At 39.9% G+C, this 15,101-nt stretch overlaps 1 protein-coding gene across 1 annotated transcript in view; it reads left to right on the forward strand.

The window, feature by feature from the left end:
* Window positions 1-15,101, forward strand: part of Crb1 (crumbs cell polarity complex component 1) — a 146,714-nt gene that overhangs the window by 98,045 nt on the left and 33,568 nt on the right. The window contains exons 7-11 of the mRNA XM_059280190.1: window positions 1,904-2,451; window positions 4,109-4,274; window positions 7,386-8,292; window positions 10,325-10,453; window positions 13,742-13,868. Of these exons, the coding sequence (XP_059136173.1) occupies window positions 1,904-2,451; window positions 4,109-4,274; window positions 7,386-8,292; window positions 10,325-10,453; window positions 13,742-13,868 (1,877 nt within the window). The remainder of the gene's footprint in view (window positions 1-1,903; window positions 2,452-4,108; window positions 4,275-7,385; window positions 8,293-10,324; window positions 10,454-13,741; window positions 13,869-15,101) is intronic.

Raw genomic sequence — 15,101 nt, forward strand, 5'->3', positions numbered from 1 at the left:
GATGTTTACCTTCCTCTGTTAGGTTTGAAAGGGCTTCATTCAGTAGCTGGATTTCTTATGCAAACCTCTGCTTTGAATCTGCTTCAGAAACAGAGAATTGTCTGCTCCATCTTGTCCCAAATTTCCAAGCAGTTACTTCGTTCCATTTATCTTGACCAAGATTTACCCAAAGCTGTCATTTTCTCAAGCAGTTTTCATCGAGGATGTTCTCACTTAAGGATTAACATCTCTTCTTGGGAATTCCCAAACATTTGAAGAAAAATATTTCACACCCAGCAACCGCTCCCATCATCCTACACATGTTACTTGCCTCTAGCGTCTCTGTATGACATGGCCTCGAGACTTCATCGGCTGTCTGCTCCTTTTGCCACACATTTGCGTCTCTCTAAAAGGTGGTACCTAAGTGTACCTGATGACACCATGGCATGGGGCAGTAACTTTCCTCTTTCTGTATAATATGCTGTCATTTGTCATATTAGCATCACATTAACTGTGTGGCACATTGTTTACATGTCACCTTTTGTTAGTCATTGTCATTTGTGAGGCTACAGAGTCCTCTTTCTTCTATCCTAAGCTAATGAGTCATATTTAAGTATAAATCCCTCCTATTTACTCTCATTACATTCCACCCTGTAGTCCATCCATCACTGAAATTCGTCAAATTATTTTTTTCCATCCATACATCTTTAGAACATATCAGAAAGGTGTATTAGAATCAAATCTCCCATGCTCATAGCCAAGTCCTTCCTATGTGGCTTATGGTGTTTCTAAAATCATGTAGCACATCACACACTCCGACTACCTGCTTGTGATTTCTGAAGAATAGGATTACTGGAGAGTCAAGTTTCTAAGGAAAAAAAGAAACCCATCTCTGCATCCTGTCTTTTATTCTGATCCACAAAGTGATGCTGCAGGCATCCTAGGATGACCAGCAGGGGCCCGGCCCCCTGAGCTTGAGGGATTTTTGTGCCTACCCTCAAAACTCAAGGGCTTCAAGAGCCCAATTTTCTTATTAAGCATTTTATCCTATACAAAAGTGCCGCAGTGTGTTCAGAGATGTTAACCTCTTCAAAGAGGTTATTTTATCTGACAGTACCTTTGAAAGCTACCTGTAGTTGCCTGGAGCAGGTGGTGTCCAAATGCAGATTCACAATGCAATGTTCCTATAGGAATCAAGTCAGAGTTCTGAAAATGTAGCCTTTTATGCAGAAGGTCTTCAAACACAGATGGTTGTCTAAGCAAGATTCACTGTGGTTCAGCTAAACTAAAATATGTCTTACTTTCGCACAAACTTCAATTGGTGATGATATCTAACCATGATAGGATATGATCTTTTTTTTTTCCTGGTTACAACTGAGACGTGAAAACCCAAAGCAGCAATATCTTTATGAGAGTGCTGTTGTCAAGCTCAGCAATAATTTCTGCATTGCAAATTCAATAGTCAGCTCTCAGCCCTTCTCATACTTGACCTCAGTCAGTGAACACAATTGAACACTCCACCCTCCTAAAATCTCTTTCCCCAACTGCCTTGTCTCTTACTACACGGGGCACCTTCCCACAGTTGAGCTTGCTAATCTTACCATTGGCCTCTGTCTTTATACAGAGCAGTGCAACTTCATGACCTGTCTGCTTCAGCATACCTCCACACAGCAGAGATAACCTGGGCAGTGCACCACAGAGATGCATGATGTGCACACACCCACATCTTTCTTTCACCATGATGAAGCAGTGTCTAATGTTTCCTCGGTTGGATTTTAGAGAGGAGATGGGAATGTTCTTTAGTTGATCATTGCAGAATTGCTGGTTGTGGGTGCCTGCAAAAATCCCATCATCCGTCTCTTCTCACATTTGAATGTAAAGACTTTTCTTTCTCTCTCTCTCCTTCCCTATTTTGACGTTGAAGAGTATGTAGCAGGAAGATTCGGCCAGGATGACTCCCCTGGATATGCCATCTTTAATGTTGATGCGAATCATGGACAGAACGTTAGTCTCTCCATGTTTGTCAGAACACACCACCCATCGGGCTTACTTCTGGCTTTGGAAAACAGTACTTACCCGTATGTCCGTGTCTGGCTAGAGCATGGAAGCCTAGCACTGCAAACTCCAGGCCCTCCCAAGTTAGTATTGAATTTTTTTCTTAGCGATGGAAATGCCCATTTAATATCTTTGAAAATCAAACCAAATGAAATTGAATTATATGAGTCTTCACAAAACCTAGGATTCATTTCTGTTCCTGCATGGACAATTGAAAGAGGAGATGTCATCTTCATTGGTGGCCTACCTGACAGACAAAAGACTGAAGTGTATGGTGGCTTCTTCAAAGGCTGTATTCAAGATGTAAGATTAAACAACCAAAATCTGGAATTCTTCCCCAATTCAACAAGCAATGGACACCATGATCCAGTTCTTGTCAATGTGACTCAAGGTTGTCCTGGAGATAACATTTGTAAGGTAGGTAGGGTAATGCATATCAACTATACACATAGTGCATACTAAAATTGTATTTATTTATTAATTTATCATAACCATTCTGCTTTTGTTCTTGGTTTTTGAGACAGAGAACTCACTGTGTAGCCTAGGATGGACTTGAATTCACAGCCTCCCTTCCTCACTTTCCCATATGTGGGTGGGGATTACAGGTGTATGCCACCACACTCCACTGAACCATTTTATATGAACAAAATGCTGATCACCCACCAGTCATGGAATAGTTTACATCTACATATCTCAGGAAAGATTGGTAGAATTACAACAAACCATGAAAATGTGACATTGATTTTTATTGACATCATGAATCTGTCACAGCCAACATAACTTCAGTCACATGCTTCTCCTGCTCCCAAAATAATCAACTTCCCTAAGAATAATAGTATTTTAAGCTACAAAGTCTTACTGGTGTTCTATAGGTTTAGCCAAACCAATTCGTTTTAGAAGATCCCACTGAATTTGATGTCAATGCCCAGCTTCTTCCATTAAGTCAACCAGAAAGTTTCAGTTTCCCTTTGGTAGTTGTTTTTGAAATCCTTTGACATAGGATTTCTCAGAGCCAGTGCTTTGCTTCAAATACTTCTCATGTCTTCTAAATAGCTTCAAATACACGAGATGGTTAGCTTTTCATGACCTTTTGGAGGAAAAGAAGGAAACACACTGACATGACTTGACCATCCATGAGCCCCAATAATTACTGTATACAAGACTCAGTTCTAATATACATGAATGAACTATTGTAATACTCTTGTAGTAATATTTTTCTCATAATTGAAGTGATGTCATATGAATTAATCCATTTAATTATACTCAAAAGACTACTATATGAAAGGAACATTGTTATCTAATTTATATATTTACAGATGAAGAAATTAAGGTTTATAAAACCACATAATGTTCTCGGTGTGTAGCTCAGTGGTATAGTACATGCTTGGCAAACTTAAAGACTGTGTTTTATCCTCAGAAGTATAAAGAAAGAAAGGAGGGTGTATAACCAGGCAAAATCATTTACTAATAGATCTTGGATAAATGCAGTGCAGGTGCTAAACAAATACTTTAAAAATGTTTTTATTTTGACTACTCTCTGAGTGGCCTTGGGAACTGAACTAATACTGTGTTGCTGATGCAGAAGCAAAGCTAATGGGAAGGGAGGTGTTAAACTGGGACATACCGGATGGAGGACCAGTACTCCCTATTTTGCCTGGTTATGGGATCTTGGGCAACTAGAGGCACCCAGGCATAACAATCATCCTAACCAGTGATAATAAATGTGTGCAAAGTGCATGTAACTTGTAAATTATGGAAAACATCATTATATTTCAATAATTCTCCTTGTGCCATAGATCAGTTTTATAGTATCTCTTTTCCTCTTTCATTCTGTTATTTCTTTGCCTTTTATCTCTCCCACACCTCTGTCTATTGCTCTTTCCTCTGTTCTTTTAGTAAGCAATTGGAAACGGTAGTAGTCAGCTTTATTCTATATTATTAACAATGTGCAAAGCATCTAAATTGCAAAGATGTAGGGGTATTGGCATTTTAAAGTAACAGATGAGCTCACCTTTAACATTTCCATATTTCATTGCCATTGCTTTTCATCCCTTTGATTTCCTTTTTTTCTCAGTCCAACCCCTGTCATAATGGAGGTGTGTGCTATTCCCTGTGGGATGACTTCTCCTGTTCCTGCCCTACAAATATGACCGGGAAAGCCTGCGAGGAAGTTCAGTGGTGTCAACTCAACCCATGTCCTCCCGGTGCACAGTGCCAGCTGGTCCCTCAAGGGTTTGAATGTAGGTAGCATTCAAAGCTGTCATCCATCCAGTTTAGTGGGTACATTTCAATTGTCCAAACAAGAGACAGTGAAAAAAAGAATTCAGGAATAGACACCCTAGAGAAACCTATGTGAGAAGTTTAATAAGCCTGGTGTGACCAATATCATGACCACTGGCCCTAGTTTCTGAGTGAGAAAATGAGCCTTTGCAACAACAAACCCAGCTCTTGGATTATTGCAATCTAATTTGTGAAAAACTAAACAAACAATACCTGCCTTTGCTTTCTCGATACTGAGAAGACACAGTAAACGTGCACACCTGCCTCACTGCCGTTCATTGATTATGCACATGGCCACCATAATCTAAAGCTTCCACACATCTAAAACACGGAAAACAATGCCTACTCTGCATGTTTCTTTGTGTATGCCCTATATGTATCATGATATGATTTAGGTACAGGCTTACTCTTTGTAGTACTGTTCCCCTCCTTATGAATCATCTTCTAATCTGAATATCAGTCATGATTTTGAACTAAGCACTATGGTTTATATATTGTCTTTCCCCTTAGGTCAAATAACACACAGTCCATATGTAACCAATGCTCTATGTTCAAATTAAGTTTGAATCCCTTATCATTACTCAGAAACGGTGGTTCTAAAGATATGCTCTAAAGTCTCCTAGTCTCCAGTAGCAACAGCAAAGTGCACTGGGAAGACGAAGCCTGGCTAAAGCAGTCTTGAGACAGCTCATAGTTTACCCTTAGTTCACTTGATCTCCTGGTCGTAGCAAGTTTTAAACAAAGATTTGAAATTTTACAACTCTCTCTAGGGACAAGCGTTGTTTATTGAAGCAAAGCTTCCCAAAGCACAGGCAAGATATAAAAGTGTATTGAGCATTTTCCCCAGATCACGAGAGGTGGTTCAACCATCTCCGGCAGACTTGCTAAATAGATTTACGAAGTACGATAGACAACAAAGAGATAATGAGATTGGATGGCTCACCATTTGCTTAAAAAATACATAAAAAGGTGTTTGTTTATTCCCCCTTCCCTCCCACATTCCTTCCCCAAATCTGGTAAGGAAAAAAATAAAATAAATGAACAGTGAAATCAAATGAGATTTTTTTTAAAAATCTAGTCAAACACAATATTTAAATTATAGTACTTGAATTATTCACTTTGTCTCCTGATGTGATTTTAATCATTGTCTCACTTTCCAAAGTAAGAGGTGATGTATTTCCCCAGATTATTCACTTAATAATGCTCAATGAACATTTACTGAAGGCCAAGCAATAATCTCAGGGAAGGAACTGAGTGAACACTTGTATAGAAAAGACGTCTGATGCCATACAGCTCATGCACTAGACCAGAAAGAGTTAAAAAAAGAGTAAAACCCGGTTTCCAATGGCAACAGGAGCTATGAAATAAATCAGTAATAGACCAGAAGAAGGATGCAAGGAAGACCTATTTGAACTTCGATGGCCAAAGAAGGTGACATTCCAGCAGAGGGAAGGTGACATTCCAGCAGACATCAGGCCTGAGGAGATCCTGAGCATGAGGAGGGCTGGAGAAAGGATATTCCAGGTTTAAGTTACAGAGAGTATAAAGGGCTTGGGTTGGGACAAGCTCCTTGCTTTTGTGACTGTGGCATGTGACTGAGGAAGAGAATGCTATTAACTGGAAGTAGTGAAGCAGGGGTCAGAGCCCATAGACTTGGAGCGTGCTGTTTAGAATTTCGTCTTGAACTAAGAAGTGGTTGTTAGAGTCATCTGCAGCAACCACAGAAGTAGGGAAATTTGGAATCACTCTTTCATAGGACCAATGATGGTGGCTGGTACAGAGCCCGGCAAGGAAGGTCCCCAACCGTGTTTTCAGGTCATTGCTCCTGAAAAGTGAGAACAGCAAATTGACCACTGGATTGAATAACGCAGAGGTCATTGTGACCTTGACAGGAGCAATTTCAGTGAAGTGGTAAGGACAAAATCAGAGAAAATGGGAGATGAGAAAACTGGAATGAGTATACAAAGCATTAACGTAATGCTTTTATGGTAACAGGAACTGAGAACTAAGAGGGAAATCAGGGTAGTAGTGCTATGGGGTCTTGTGGGTTCTTCTTTTTTTTAATTTTCAGCAGTCATAGCATATTTGTACTGTAAAGGGGAAAAAAACGACAAAAAGGGAAGGGAAATATTAGTGCAGGGTAAAAAAAATGGGTGCACATAGGAAAATGACTAAAAATAGTGAAAATGAATAGTACCCAACACAGGACTTGAAAGCCTGACCTCTGGAAGGAATAAGGACAGGGTATCTGTTGTAATGCTGCAAAGAAGTCTGGCCTGGACACTATTAATTAGGTTGACAGGTTTGGTGGAAAGCTGGGGCACTTCCATTTCTCCTCCTGTCTCAAGGGTGTATATAGGACACTATAAGCAGACATAGGGCTAGATATTTTAAGAGATAGAACCAACTGTGAATTAATGATGCTATAGCAATTTTAATAGATTAATAAATGCAGTAAGACCATCAAAAGTGCTATATTTGGTGCAATATGTGAATGTAAAGTGCTATTGTTTTCTATTTTTTCCCAACTACATGAAGTTACATGGTCATAGGTGGCAAATTGGTACCTGGACACGTAATTGGAGTTTTTTGCAGCATTAAATCAATCTATCATTATGAATGTTCTTGTTAACTGCATGTTGGTGAACTTTATCAGAAGCCAGCGTCCATTGTTAACTAATTAGCATGTCACCGAAACTAAATTCCTGATTTCTATGTGTTTAGTTGTTTATTTTTGAAGTGGATAATCAAAGCTTCCTTTATATAAGCCAATGGAAAACAATAATTGGCATTCCTGAAGATTTTAATTGAAAAAAAAAAAAGGTATGAGTTGAGTTTTAGTATTACAATGGGCAGGTTTGATATTCTGGCTTTATTTTTTAATGACCAAATTACTCACATTCTGTGAATATGAAGTTCTTTTCTTGTAAAGAAATGACCAAAAAATATATATTAAGCACAACTTGATAGCACCTAGCACAATACATAATGTGTCAACCATACAGACATCAGTGATATGATGATAAATATGATGAATGAAGGTAACAATCAGTTCCATCTTCTCACTTTAGGTATTGCAAATGCTGTTTTCAGTGGATTAAGAAGAGAAATATTGTTCAGAAGCAATGGGAATATTACCAGAGAACTCACCAATATCACATTTGGTTTCAGAACACGTGATACAAATGTAATGATATTGCACGCAGAAAAAGAGCCCGAGTTCCTTAACATTAGCATTCAAGACTCCAGATTATCATTTCAATTGCAAAGTGGCAACATCTTTTATGTGCTGCATCTGATGAGTTTGCAATTGGTGAATGATGGCACGTGGCACCGAGTGACTTTGTCCATGATAGACCCACTGGCTCAGACCTCCCAGTGGCAGATGGAGGTGGACCACCAAACACCTCTTGTGACCAGCACAATTGCTACTGGAAGCCTGAATTTTTTGAAGGACAATACAGACATCTATGTGGGTGACCAAGCTATTGACAATATGAAAGGCCTGCGGGGCTGTCTGAGCACAATAGAAATTGGAGGCATATATCTCTCTTACTTTGAAAATCTTCATGGTTTCATTACTAAGCCTCAGGAAGAGCAGTTTCTCAAAGTCTCTACAAATGCGGTCCTTACTGGCTGCTTGCCATTAAATGCCTGCCAGTCCAGCCCCTGCCTGCATGGAGGAAGCTGCCGAGACAGCTATAACTCTTATCAGTGTTCCTGTCTCTTGGGGTGGTCAGGAACACACTGTGAAATCAACATTGATGAATGCCTTTCTAACCCCTGTATCCATGGCAACTGCTCTGATGGAGTTGCCGCCTACCACTGCAGGTGTGAGCCTGGATACACCGGTGTGAACTGTGAAGTGGATACAGACAATTGCAGGAGCCATCAGTGTGCAAATGGGGCCACTTGTGTCAGTGGGACTCATGGCTATTCTTGCCTCTGTTTGGGAAATTTTACAGGGAGATTTTGCAGGTGAGCACAAAGTCCATGCAGAGCTCAGTCTTTCGGGGGCTATGCTCTGAATTTTCCTCATCAAACCAGAAAGATCTCCTCTTAAAATATCTATATGTGCTAAATAAGGTTAGCTTTGAGCACTCCCATCACAATTTGATCATGTAAAGAGGTGATTATATTGTGGAATATTCTACAACTATGAATAGCAGCTTTTTAACCAGACAGGAAACACAATGTTTATTTTGTATAACTTACAGAGTCATAATACCACTTAATAAAGAAAATTTAGGGCATACACCAAGACAAAATCAGTTGTTCTAGTGGCCTTTATATAATGCTCAGCATGGCACTGAAAGAATACTCATTGAATTTGCCCATTTTAAAGAATAGCACATTTTTTTCTAAAAGTGCAATAGTAGTCTATTGCTCTTGCAACTACCTCACTTTTAGGCTATGAAGAGATAGAAAATAAGTTTTTCCTTCTAAGTCACTTTGCTTCAGTGTTGTTATTGTTTTTACAACTTATACTGCCTTACATTTATTAAATAATTGAGTCACTGTAGGGAGGTGAGAGGGTTGTTATTAGCAAATAATATATCCCAGGACTTGGGCAATAATATCTGGAATGGAGCAGCCTGTAGACATCACTTTAATTCAGGGGTAGACTATCTTGGCAGCCATTACACACAGCCACACCTATGAGAGGTTGTGTTCATCTTCACAGCACCTATTACTATTCAGAACACATGATAGCAAGGCACAGTGAGAAGTCTAAGTGTTCCGGTTATTTAATAGATGTTACTTCCTGTAAGTCAACAGACTCATTTGTCAATGAGTAGTGTACCCAGTTAAAAGCAAGAGAAATTGGGATCAAAATTATGAGTCTTACACAGTGACAATGGATAAGAAAACATAAATGCCCTCATAACGAGTTCTCTGAAACGTTTTCCCGTCCGACTCATCAACGTCAAGTTTAAAGAATAAAGTTCTCAAGAGTCCTTTCTAATGAACTCTTCAGAGGCTGTTTATGAAGCCAAGGTGTGTATACAGCTGGAGATCTGCATTGCTAATGACCTCTTTTAGAGCTATTGACATTCTAGACACTTTTGAAATGTCCTTATGTTATTTTCTTTTTGAAGTGGAATTGATTAGCTCTCTTGAAAAGACACACCCTTATACCACCATGCTGCTGGATTTCTCTATGTTAGCTTCAGTGCATGACAAAACAAGAGTGAAGTTGCTTTCCACTTCCTGACTATTTATTCTGTATCTGATCACACACACACACACACACACACACACACACACACACACACACACACACGGCCGAAAGACCTGAGCAACACTTTTAAAATCTGTTTAAAATCAGCTCTTTCAAGCCTACAGATTTTTGTCTAGCAGTGTTTTCTTAGCCTTTAACAGTCTGTTCTTCCTTTTATGTGGATTCTTCAGTGCATTCAGCTTTGCTGCTGTACAAGGAGCCACATGCTGAACTCACATGCAGTTACATTGAGTATTATACACAAACCTCCTGGACAGCACTTGGCTTGCACTGTGCAAAGCTATGAATTATGAGAGAGGGAGCAGGCAAGTCTTGGCAGGGCAACTGTAGTTCAGCTCTGAAAGGCAACAGAGAAATCACATGAGTGCTTGAGTACCAGCGTGTTCTCCTTGCTTTCCTGGCCTTTATAGAGATGCAATTTTCCTATGGCCTCTGTTGATTTATTGGAAAAGCAGCTGCAGATCTAGCTATGCAAGCTCCTTCCCAGCCCTAAATTTACTGCCACCCCATGCCGTAGATCTTATCTCATGCAGGAACCGCTGTGGAGAATAGAAGATGGATGGCCATGTTGGTTGCAGAAGCCTCCAGCAGGGGCTTTTTGCTGGAGAACGTGGTATTTGTACAGTGCAGCGCAATCCAGCATTTATCGTTCCTCCAGCCTCAGTACTTAATTAGCCTAACATTGACTACATATATGAACTTCTCAAAAAAATTTTTGAATGAAATGAACAAGATAAACAGCTGTGGCCATGACTTTTATCTCTCTAGACACAGCAGATTGCCCTCGACAGTCTGTGGGAACGAGGAGAGAAATCTCACTTGCTCCAATGGAGGCAACTGTACCGAGGTCCAGGAGGACTGGAAATGTATGTGCCGGCCAGGTTTCACTGGAGAGCGGTGAGTCACACTAGAACTTTATGTACAAAAGTTCTGAGCTAAAGAACAGGGGGATTGCCCAGAGTTCATTTTCTCCTCCAATTTTTCATTTCAGTTCCCACAGGAAAATCTATGTTGAAATATAGGTCCAGACAGAATCAAGCAATAGAACAGAAGAAAAATTACAGTGTAGGTCAAAGTACAGAATATTTTACCAGCCAAGACTTCAAATAGGGAAATATGATTTTTTAAAAATATATAATGTTTTATTATTCTTTCCAATAAGTACTTCTGGATTCATGGAGTCCTCCCCTCCCCCAACTAACTCTAGTATATGATTTTAAAATATGCTTACTTTTAAAGTAAAATAAAACACATTTAAAAGATACCTTATACAATTAACTACACCCTAAAGTATATGTACCCCTTACCCAGGGAACTAACTATTCCTTTCACAGAGAATCCTTCAAACTTTTCACCTGCTCATGGTCTGTCTGCCACTGGAATCAGACTATCTGTGACCAGCTGCACATGCAAGCCAAGTTGTATATACATTTGGCTGGCTGAAGTGTGGCCAAGGGGAAGAGAGAACATTCTCCTTGCTTTGATCATATCTCCAAAAGGTCTCCATCCCCCAAACAGATACAAAACAGGAGTCTATGGGAACAGGTATTAGGTATGCAGATAAAACATAACCATTTGTTTAACACTACTCCATGCACCTTACAATATCACCCCTACTTCTTAGAGCTCTGCAGGTAAGATGGTTTTGTTTTCAGTGTATGTGTGTGTGTGTGTGTGTGTGTGTGTGTGTGTGTGTGTGTGTGTGTGAAGGTGAATGAAGGTTAAGTGACAGATTGGTGCCGAAATAGATGTGTGCAACAGTGAAGTTGAGCTGCCATCAAAGCCTGTGCTCTTCTATTGGGAATGCTGCCATGGTTTCCTGAGTAAGTGTTTGCTCAGCACAATTAAAACAAAATACACAATGTGTTCCTCCATCTCCTAGAGACTAGAATAAGATAGAGACAATCTAGATATATCTGTGTGTGAAAGGAAGTAGAGATGTCACATCCACTTTCCAGTCTATCACACTATGACATGCAGCTATTAACTCTGCATTCAGTTGACCTCTGGTTTTACATCTTCAAAATATTATAAATATATCTTTGTCCTAAATGTAGATAACTCTTTACTATCTTTAAATGCTGGTTGGTTCCTAGCTTAATATTAGTTCTCATTAACAATACAATGACTAGGATTCATCCAATACCTTGAACTTTTTTTGCCATAAGTATTTCTATTTCCTCTAATACATACCAATTTTCAAATTCATTCTTGCCATTTAAATTATTAAGATGGGGAAAGGGTTACTAATTTTTATTTCTTTCCTGGGGGGATTTTCATCCTGTTAAACTTCATTGTTGAAAAATTATTTCAAACAGTGAATGTATGTTTAATATATTCCGATTTTGCAAACACATTAAGCACCATTAGTCAATTCAGAAGAGCTTAATGACTTTTCTTTGACTTTCCATCTATTAGTTATCATCTTCTTTTACTTTGTTTTTCCTTTGGAGATAGGGTCTCATTTTACTTCTGGTTTGTCTAGAGCATGCTACATAGAGCAGGCTCGTCTTAAACTTGCTGTCACCCTTCTGTCTGTCTTGTCCCGTTGCTGGGATTTCGGGAATGGGCCACTACATTCAGCCTTATTATTTTCTAATAAAAGCTTCACTGGCATTTGTCGTGCATATGAAAGTATCAACTGTTTTTGCTCAAAACAGAAATTGATAAGGAAATGAAAGAGTAGCAGAAGGAAGAACTACAAGTGTTTAGACAGTCCCCCAAGGCCTAGAGCAGCAAAACCTCCACACAGTGGAGGATATGAAGAAGCTGTTCCGCCTGCTTAAGCCTCCAGCTTCATAGTGTCATCCCAGCAGGTTCACATGACGGATGGCATGAGCGCTGGCCACCCAGGACACAGAGTGCTTGGCAAGCTCCTGAGAGTTGTCAAGTTTGGCTGGGATCTAATCAGAGAAGCCTCCTTCCAGCCCAGAAGCCAGGGCCATAAAAGGAAACTAGGGCCTCAGCTATGCTTGGTATCCTGCGGATAAGGAGCTGTTTTCCTTGGAACAAGTTGCTGTTTCTGTCACACCAGGGATCTCCCAGCTCCTCTACCTCAGCCCTTGCATTTGAGCCTGGTGAGAAGTCTCTAGCACACATGGAAGTTCTACTTTGGGGGAAGTGGAGATTAAAAACAGTTTACAGCATAAGCTGTTCTGCAGAGATCCTGGGGCTAAGATTTCATGAGTTTCCTAAAGTAATACAAATGCCATTACCACTGCTCTGCCCTGAGGCCTTAGCACAGGATAGGTAAAACTACTGAATTAATCCATGGATGTCCAGAACAAGGATTTGTTCACTACACATAACAGTATTCCAAAACCCAAGAAGAAGTAATTTGAAAGGACAATAGAAAGATGTGCTACCGTTTTATTCAACCTGATATGAACATTACACCAAAGTATCAACATATCACATACATGTAACACACACACACATACACATACACACACACACACACACACACACACACACACACACACACACACACTTATTTACCACACAAGTGCATGCCATTTCTGTGTTCAGAAGTCAGTTTAAAAAAAAATCAAAAGAAAAAAATGTTGGAAGAAAAGGAGGTGGGCAGTGTCCTGGTACTCAAATACCTTAGTGTGGATGGTACTTCTTTCAGAAAAGTCATATGTGAAAGCACTTACTAGAATATTCAGAGTTCTGTGTCACCACTGGAACACAGATTTATTAACATGTTTCTTACCTTTGCTCATGTTAAAAAATGGAATTTCAAAGGAAAATAATTCAGTATCTCCCAGAATTAACCAAGTCGGAGACAGAACCTTTACAGTCAGGGTTTCCTCTGACCTGTAGATTCCAGGCTGGCAAAGTCACCCTGCCAGTGTCTTCCTAATAAAGCTGGCATTTACAAGGCAACAAACCCAACAGTGCTCTTAAGGGACAAACAGGGCTTCTAAATATTTGCAGTCATTTTCTTATTCTAATTAACTCAACGTGTGTGTCCATGTCTGTCCATCTCTGTGACTAATTTCCACAAAACTCAAAATGTATTACAGGGCTCTGAAGGAATCTTTGAAATTCTCTAGTATGTATAATTGAGTGGAACTGGTGGTCACTCTGTGCCGTGTAAGGGAGAGAGACAAACCATCGCTCCATCTCACAGCTCACTTATTCACCCAGCCCTGGGCTTCTGCTTTTCCATTCATTCTCAAGGTGTGAAGAGGACATTGATGAGTGTGCTTCTGACCCCTGCCTCCATGGAGGCCTGTGCAGGGACTTGGTCAACAGGTTCCAGTGCATCTGTGACGTGGCCTTCGCGGGTGAGCGCTGTGAACTGGACGTAAGCGGCCTTTCCTTTTACGTGTCCCTCTTACTGTGGCAAAACCTCTTTCAACTCCTGTCCTACCTGGTTCTGCGCATGAATGATGAGCCAGTTGTAGAGTGGGGTGCCCAGGATAATTATTAACACATGCATGAGCATTCCCAAGTGGTAAAACATTGACTTGCAAGAAATGCCCTGTCTCAATGTAGGTCTCCGGGAAACAAGATAGAATACATCTTGAGGATGAAAATGCATTCAAACCTCTTTTAAGCACACCACAATCACTTCAAGTCTTTATAAGATATTTTCCTGTGCTACTTTTTTAAAATGAAAAGAATGTTCTTAATATAGCCAGAAATATCTCATTACCCGTTGTAGTGAGTCCTAAGGCCCTGTTATCCTTAATGCTTCCGTGTTGAACGGTTTTCACTGTGATTAGAAAACCATCTCTCTCCACTCCACTTTTGCATGTCCTTCTCTTCCTGTTTACAGTTTACCTCTTTCGAATTCGGTGTGTGCTCTTTGTTCTCATCAGTTATATGTAACATGAAAATTTGATAATATCCATGAACATTTTTATAGTCATGTGTGTCTTTATGAAAAGATATTCAAATTAACTGTGGACAGTTCTTTTCTTCATGAAGAAGAGGGGAGTTTATTTCCAATAATGTGGGGGAAAGATGACCTAGGGTCAGTGCTCACATTATCCCTCCTGAGCATCATTTCTGATTTCAAGGGCCATTCTTTCCATCAGAAAACAGCAGATAGGCCTTTCTCTATTTTTTTTTTTTCATTTAAAGTTTCCCCTTTTTTCCATTGCAACTGAAAACTCTCTGTTAGCTACTGATACGTTTGTGGGGGTTTTGACTTTTCCGTCAAGTTTTCCCTGTCCGATTATTCATGCTTACTATCTTTGGGTAGGGTATATTTCCAAAGGAGATGTTATTAGTGTTCATTGAGGGGGAAACACTTTGACCTGCTGAATAAACTCCTGACACCACTGAAACATCTGTGGCCCACAAGATGCCCTTCTGTCAATGTGTCTATGTCCTCCGGAGCTGCCCTGGTTTGAAAGCGTGAGGGTAACTTCCTTTGCATGCTGTCAATGCTCACTGAGTCATGATGGCTTTAAGGAAGTCCTTTTGCTGTGGAAATACCAAGGTGAATCTATATACACCAGTCAGACAAAGGACAAGCTAATGTACTATGAACGTAAATAAACTGCATTCTTTTTCCACTCCTCACTAGTTA

This window comes from Peromyscus eremicus, chromosome 15 (genome assembly GCF_949786415.1).
Source record: "Peromyscus eremicus chromosome 15, PerEre_H2_v1, whole genome shotgun sequence".
Lineage (NCBI taxonomy): Eukaryota > Metazoa > Chordata > Mammalia > Rodentia > Cricetidae > Peromyscus > Peromyscus eremicus.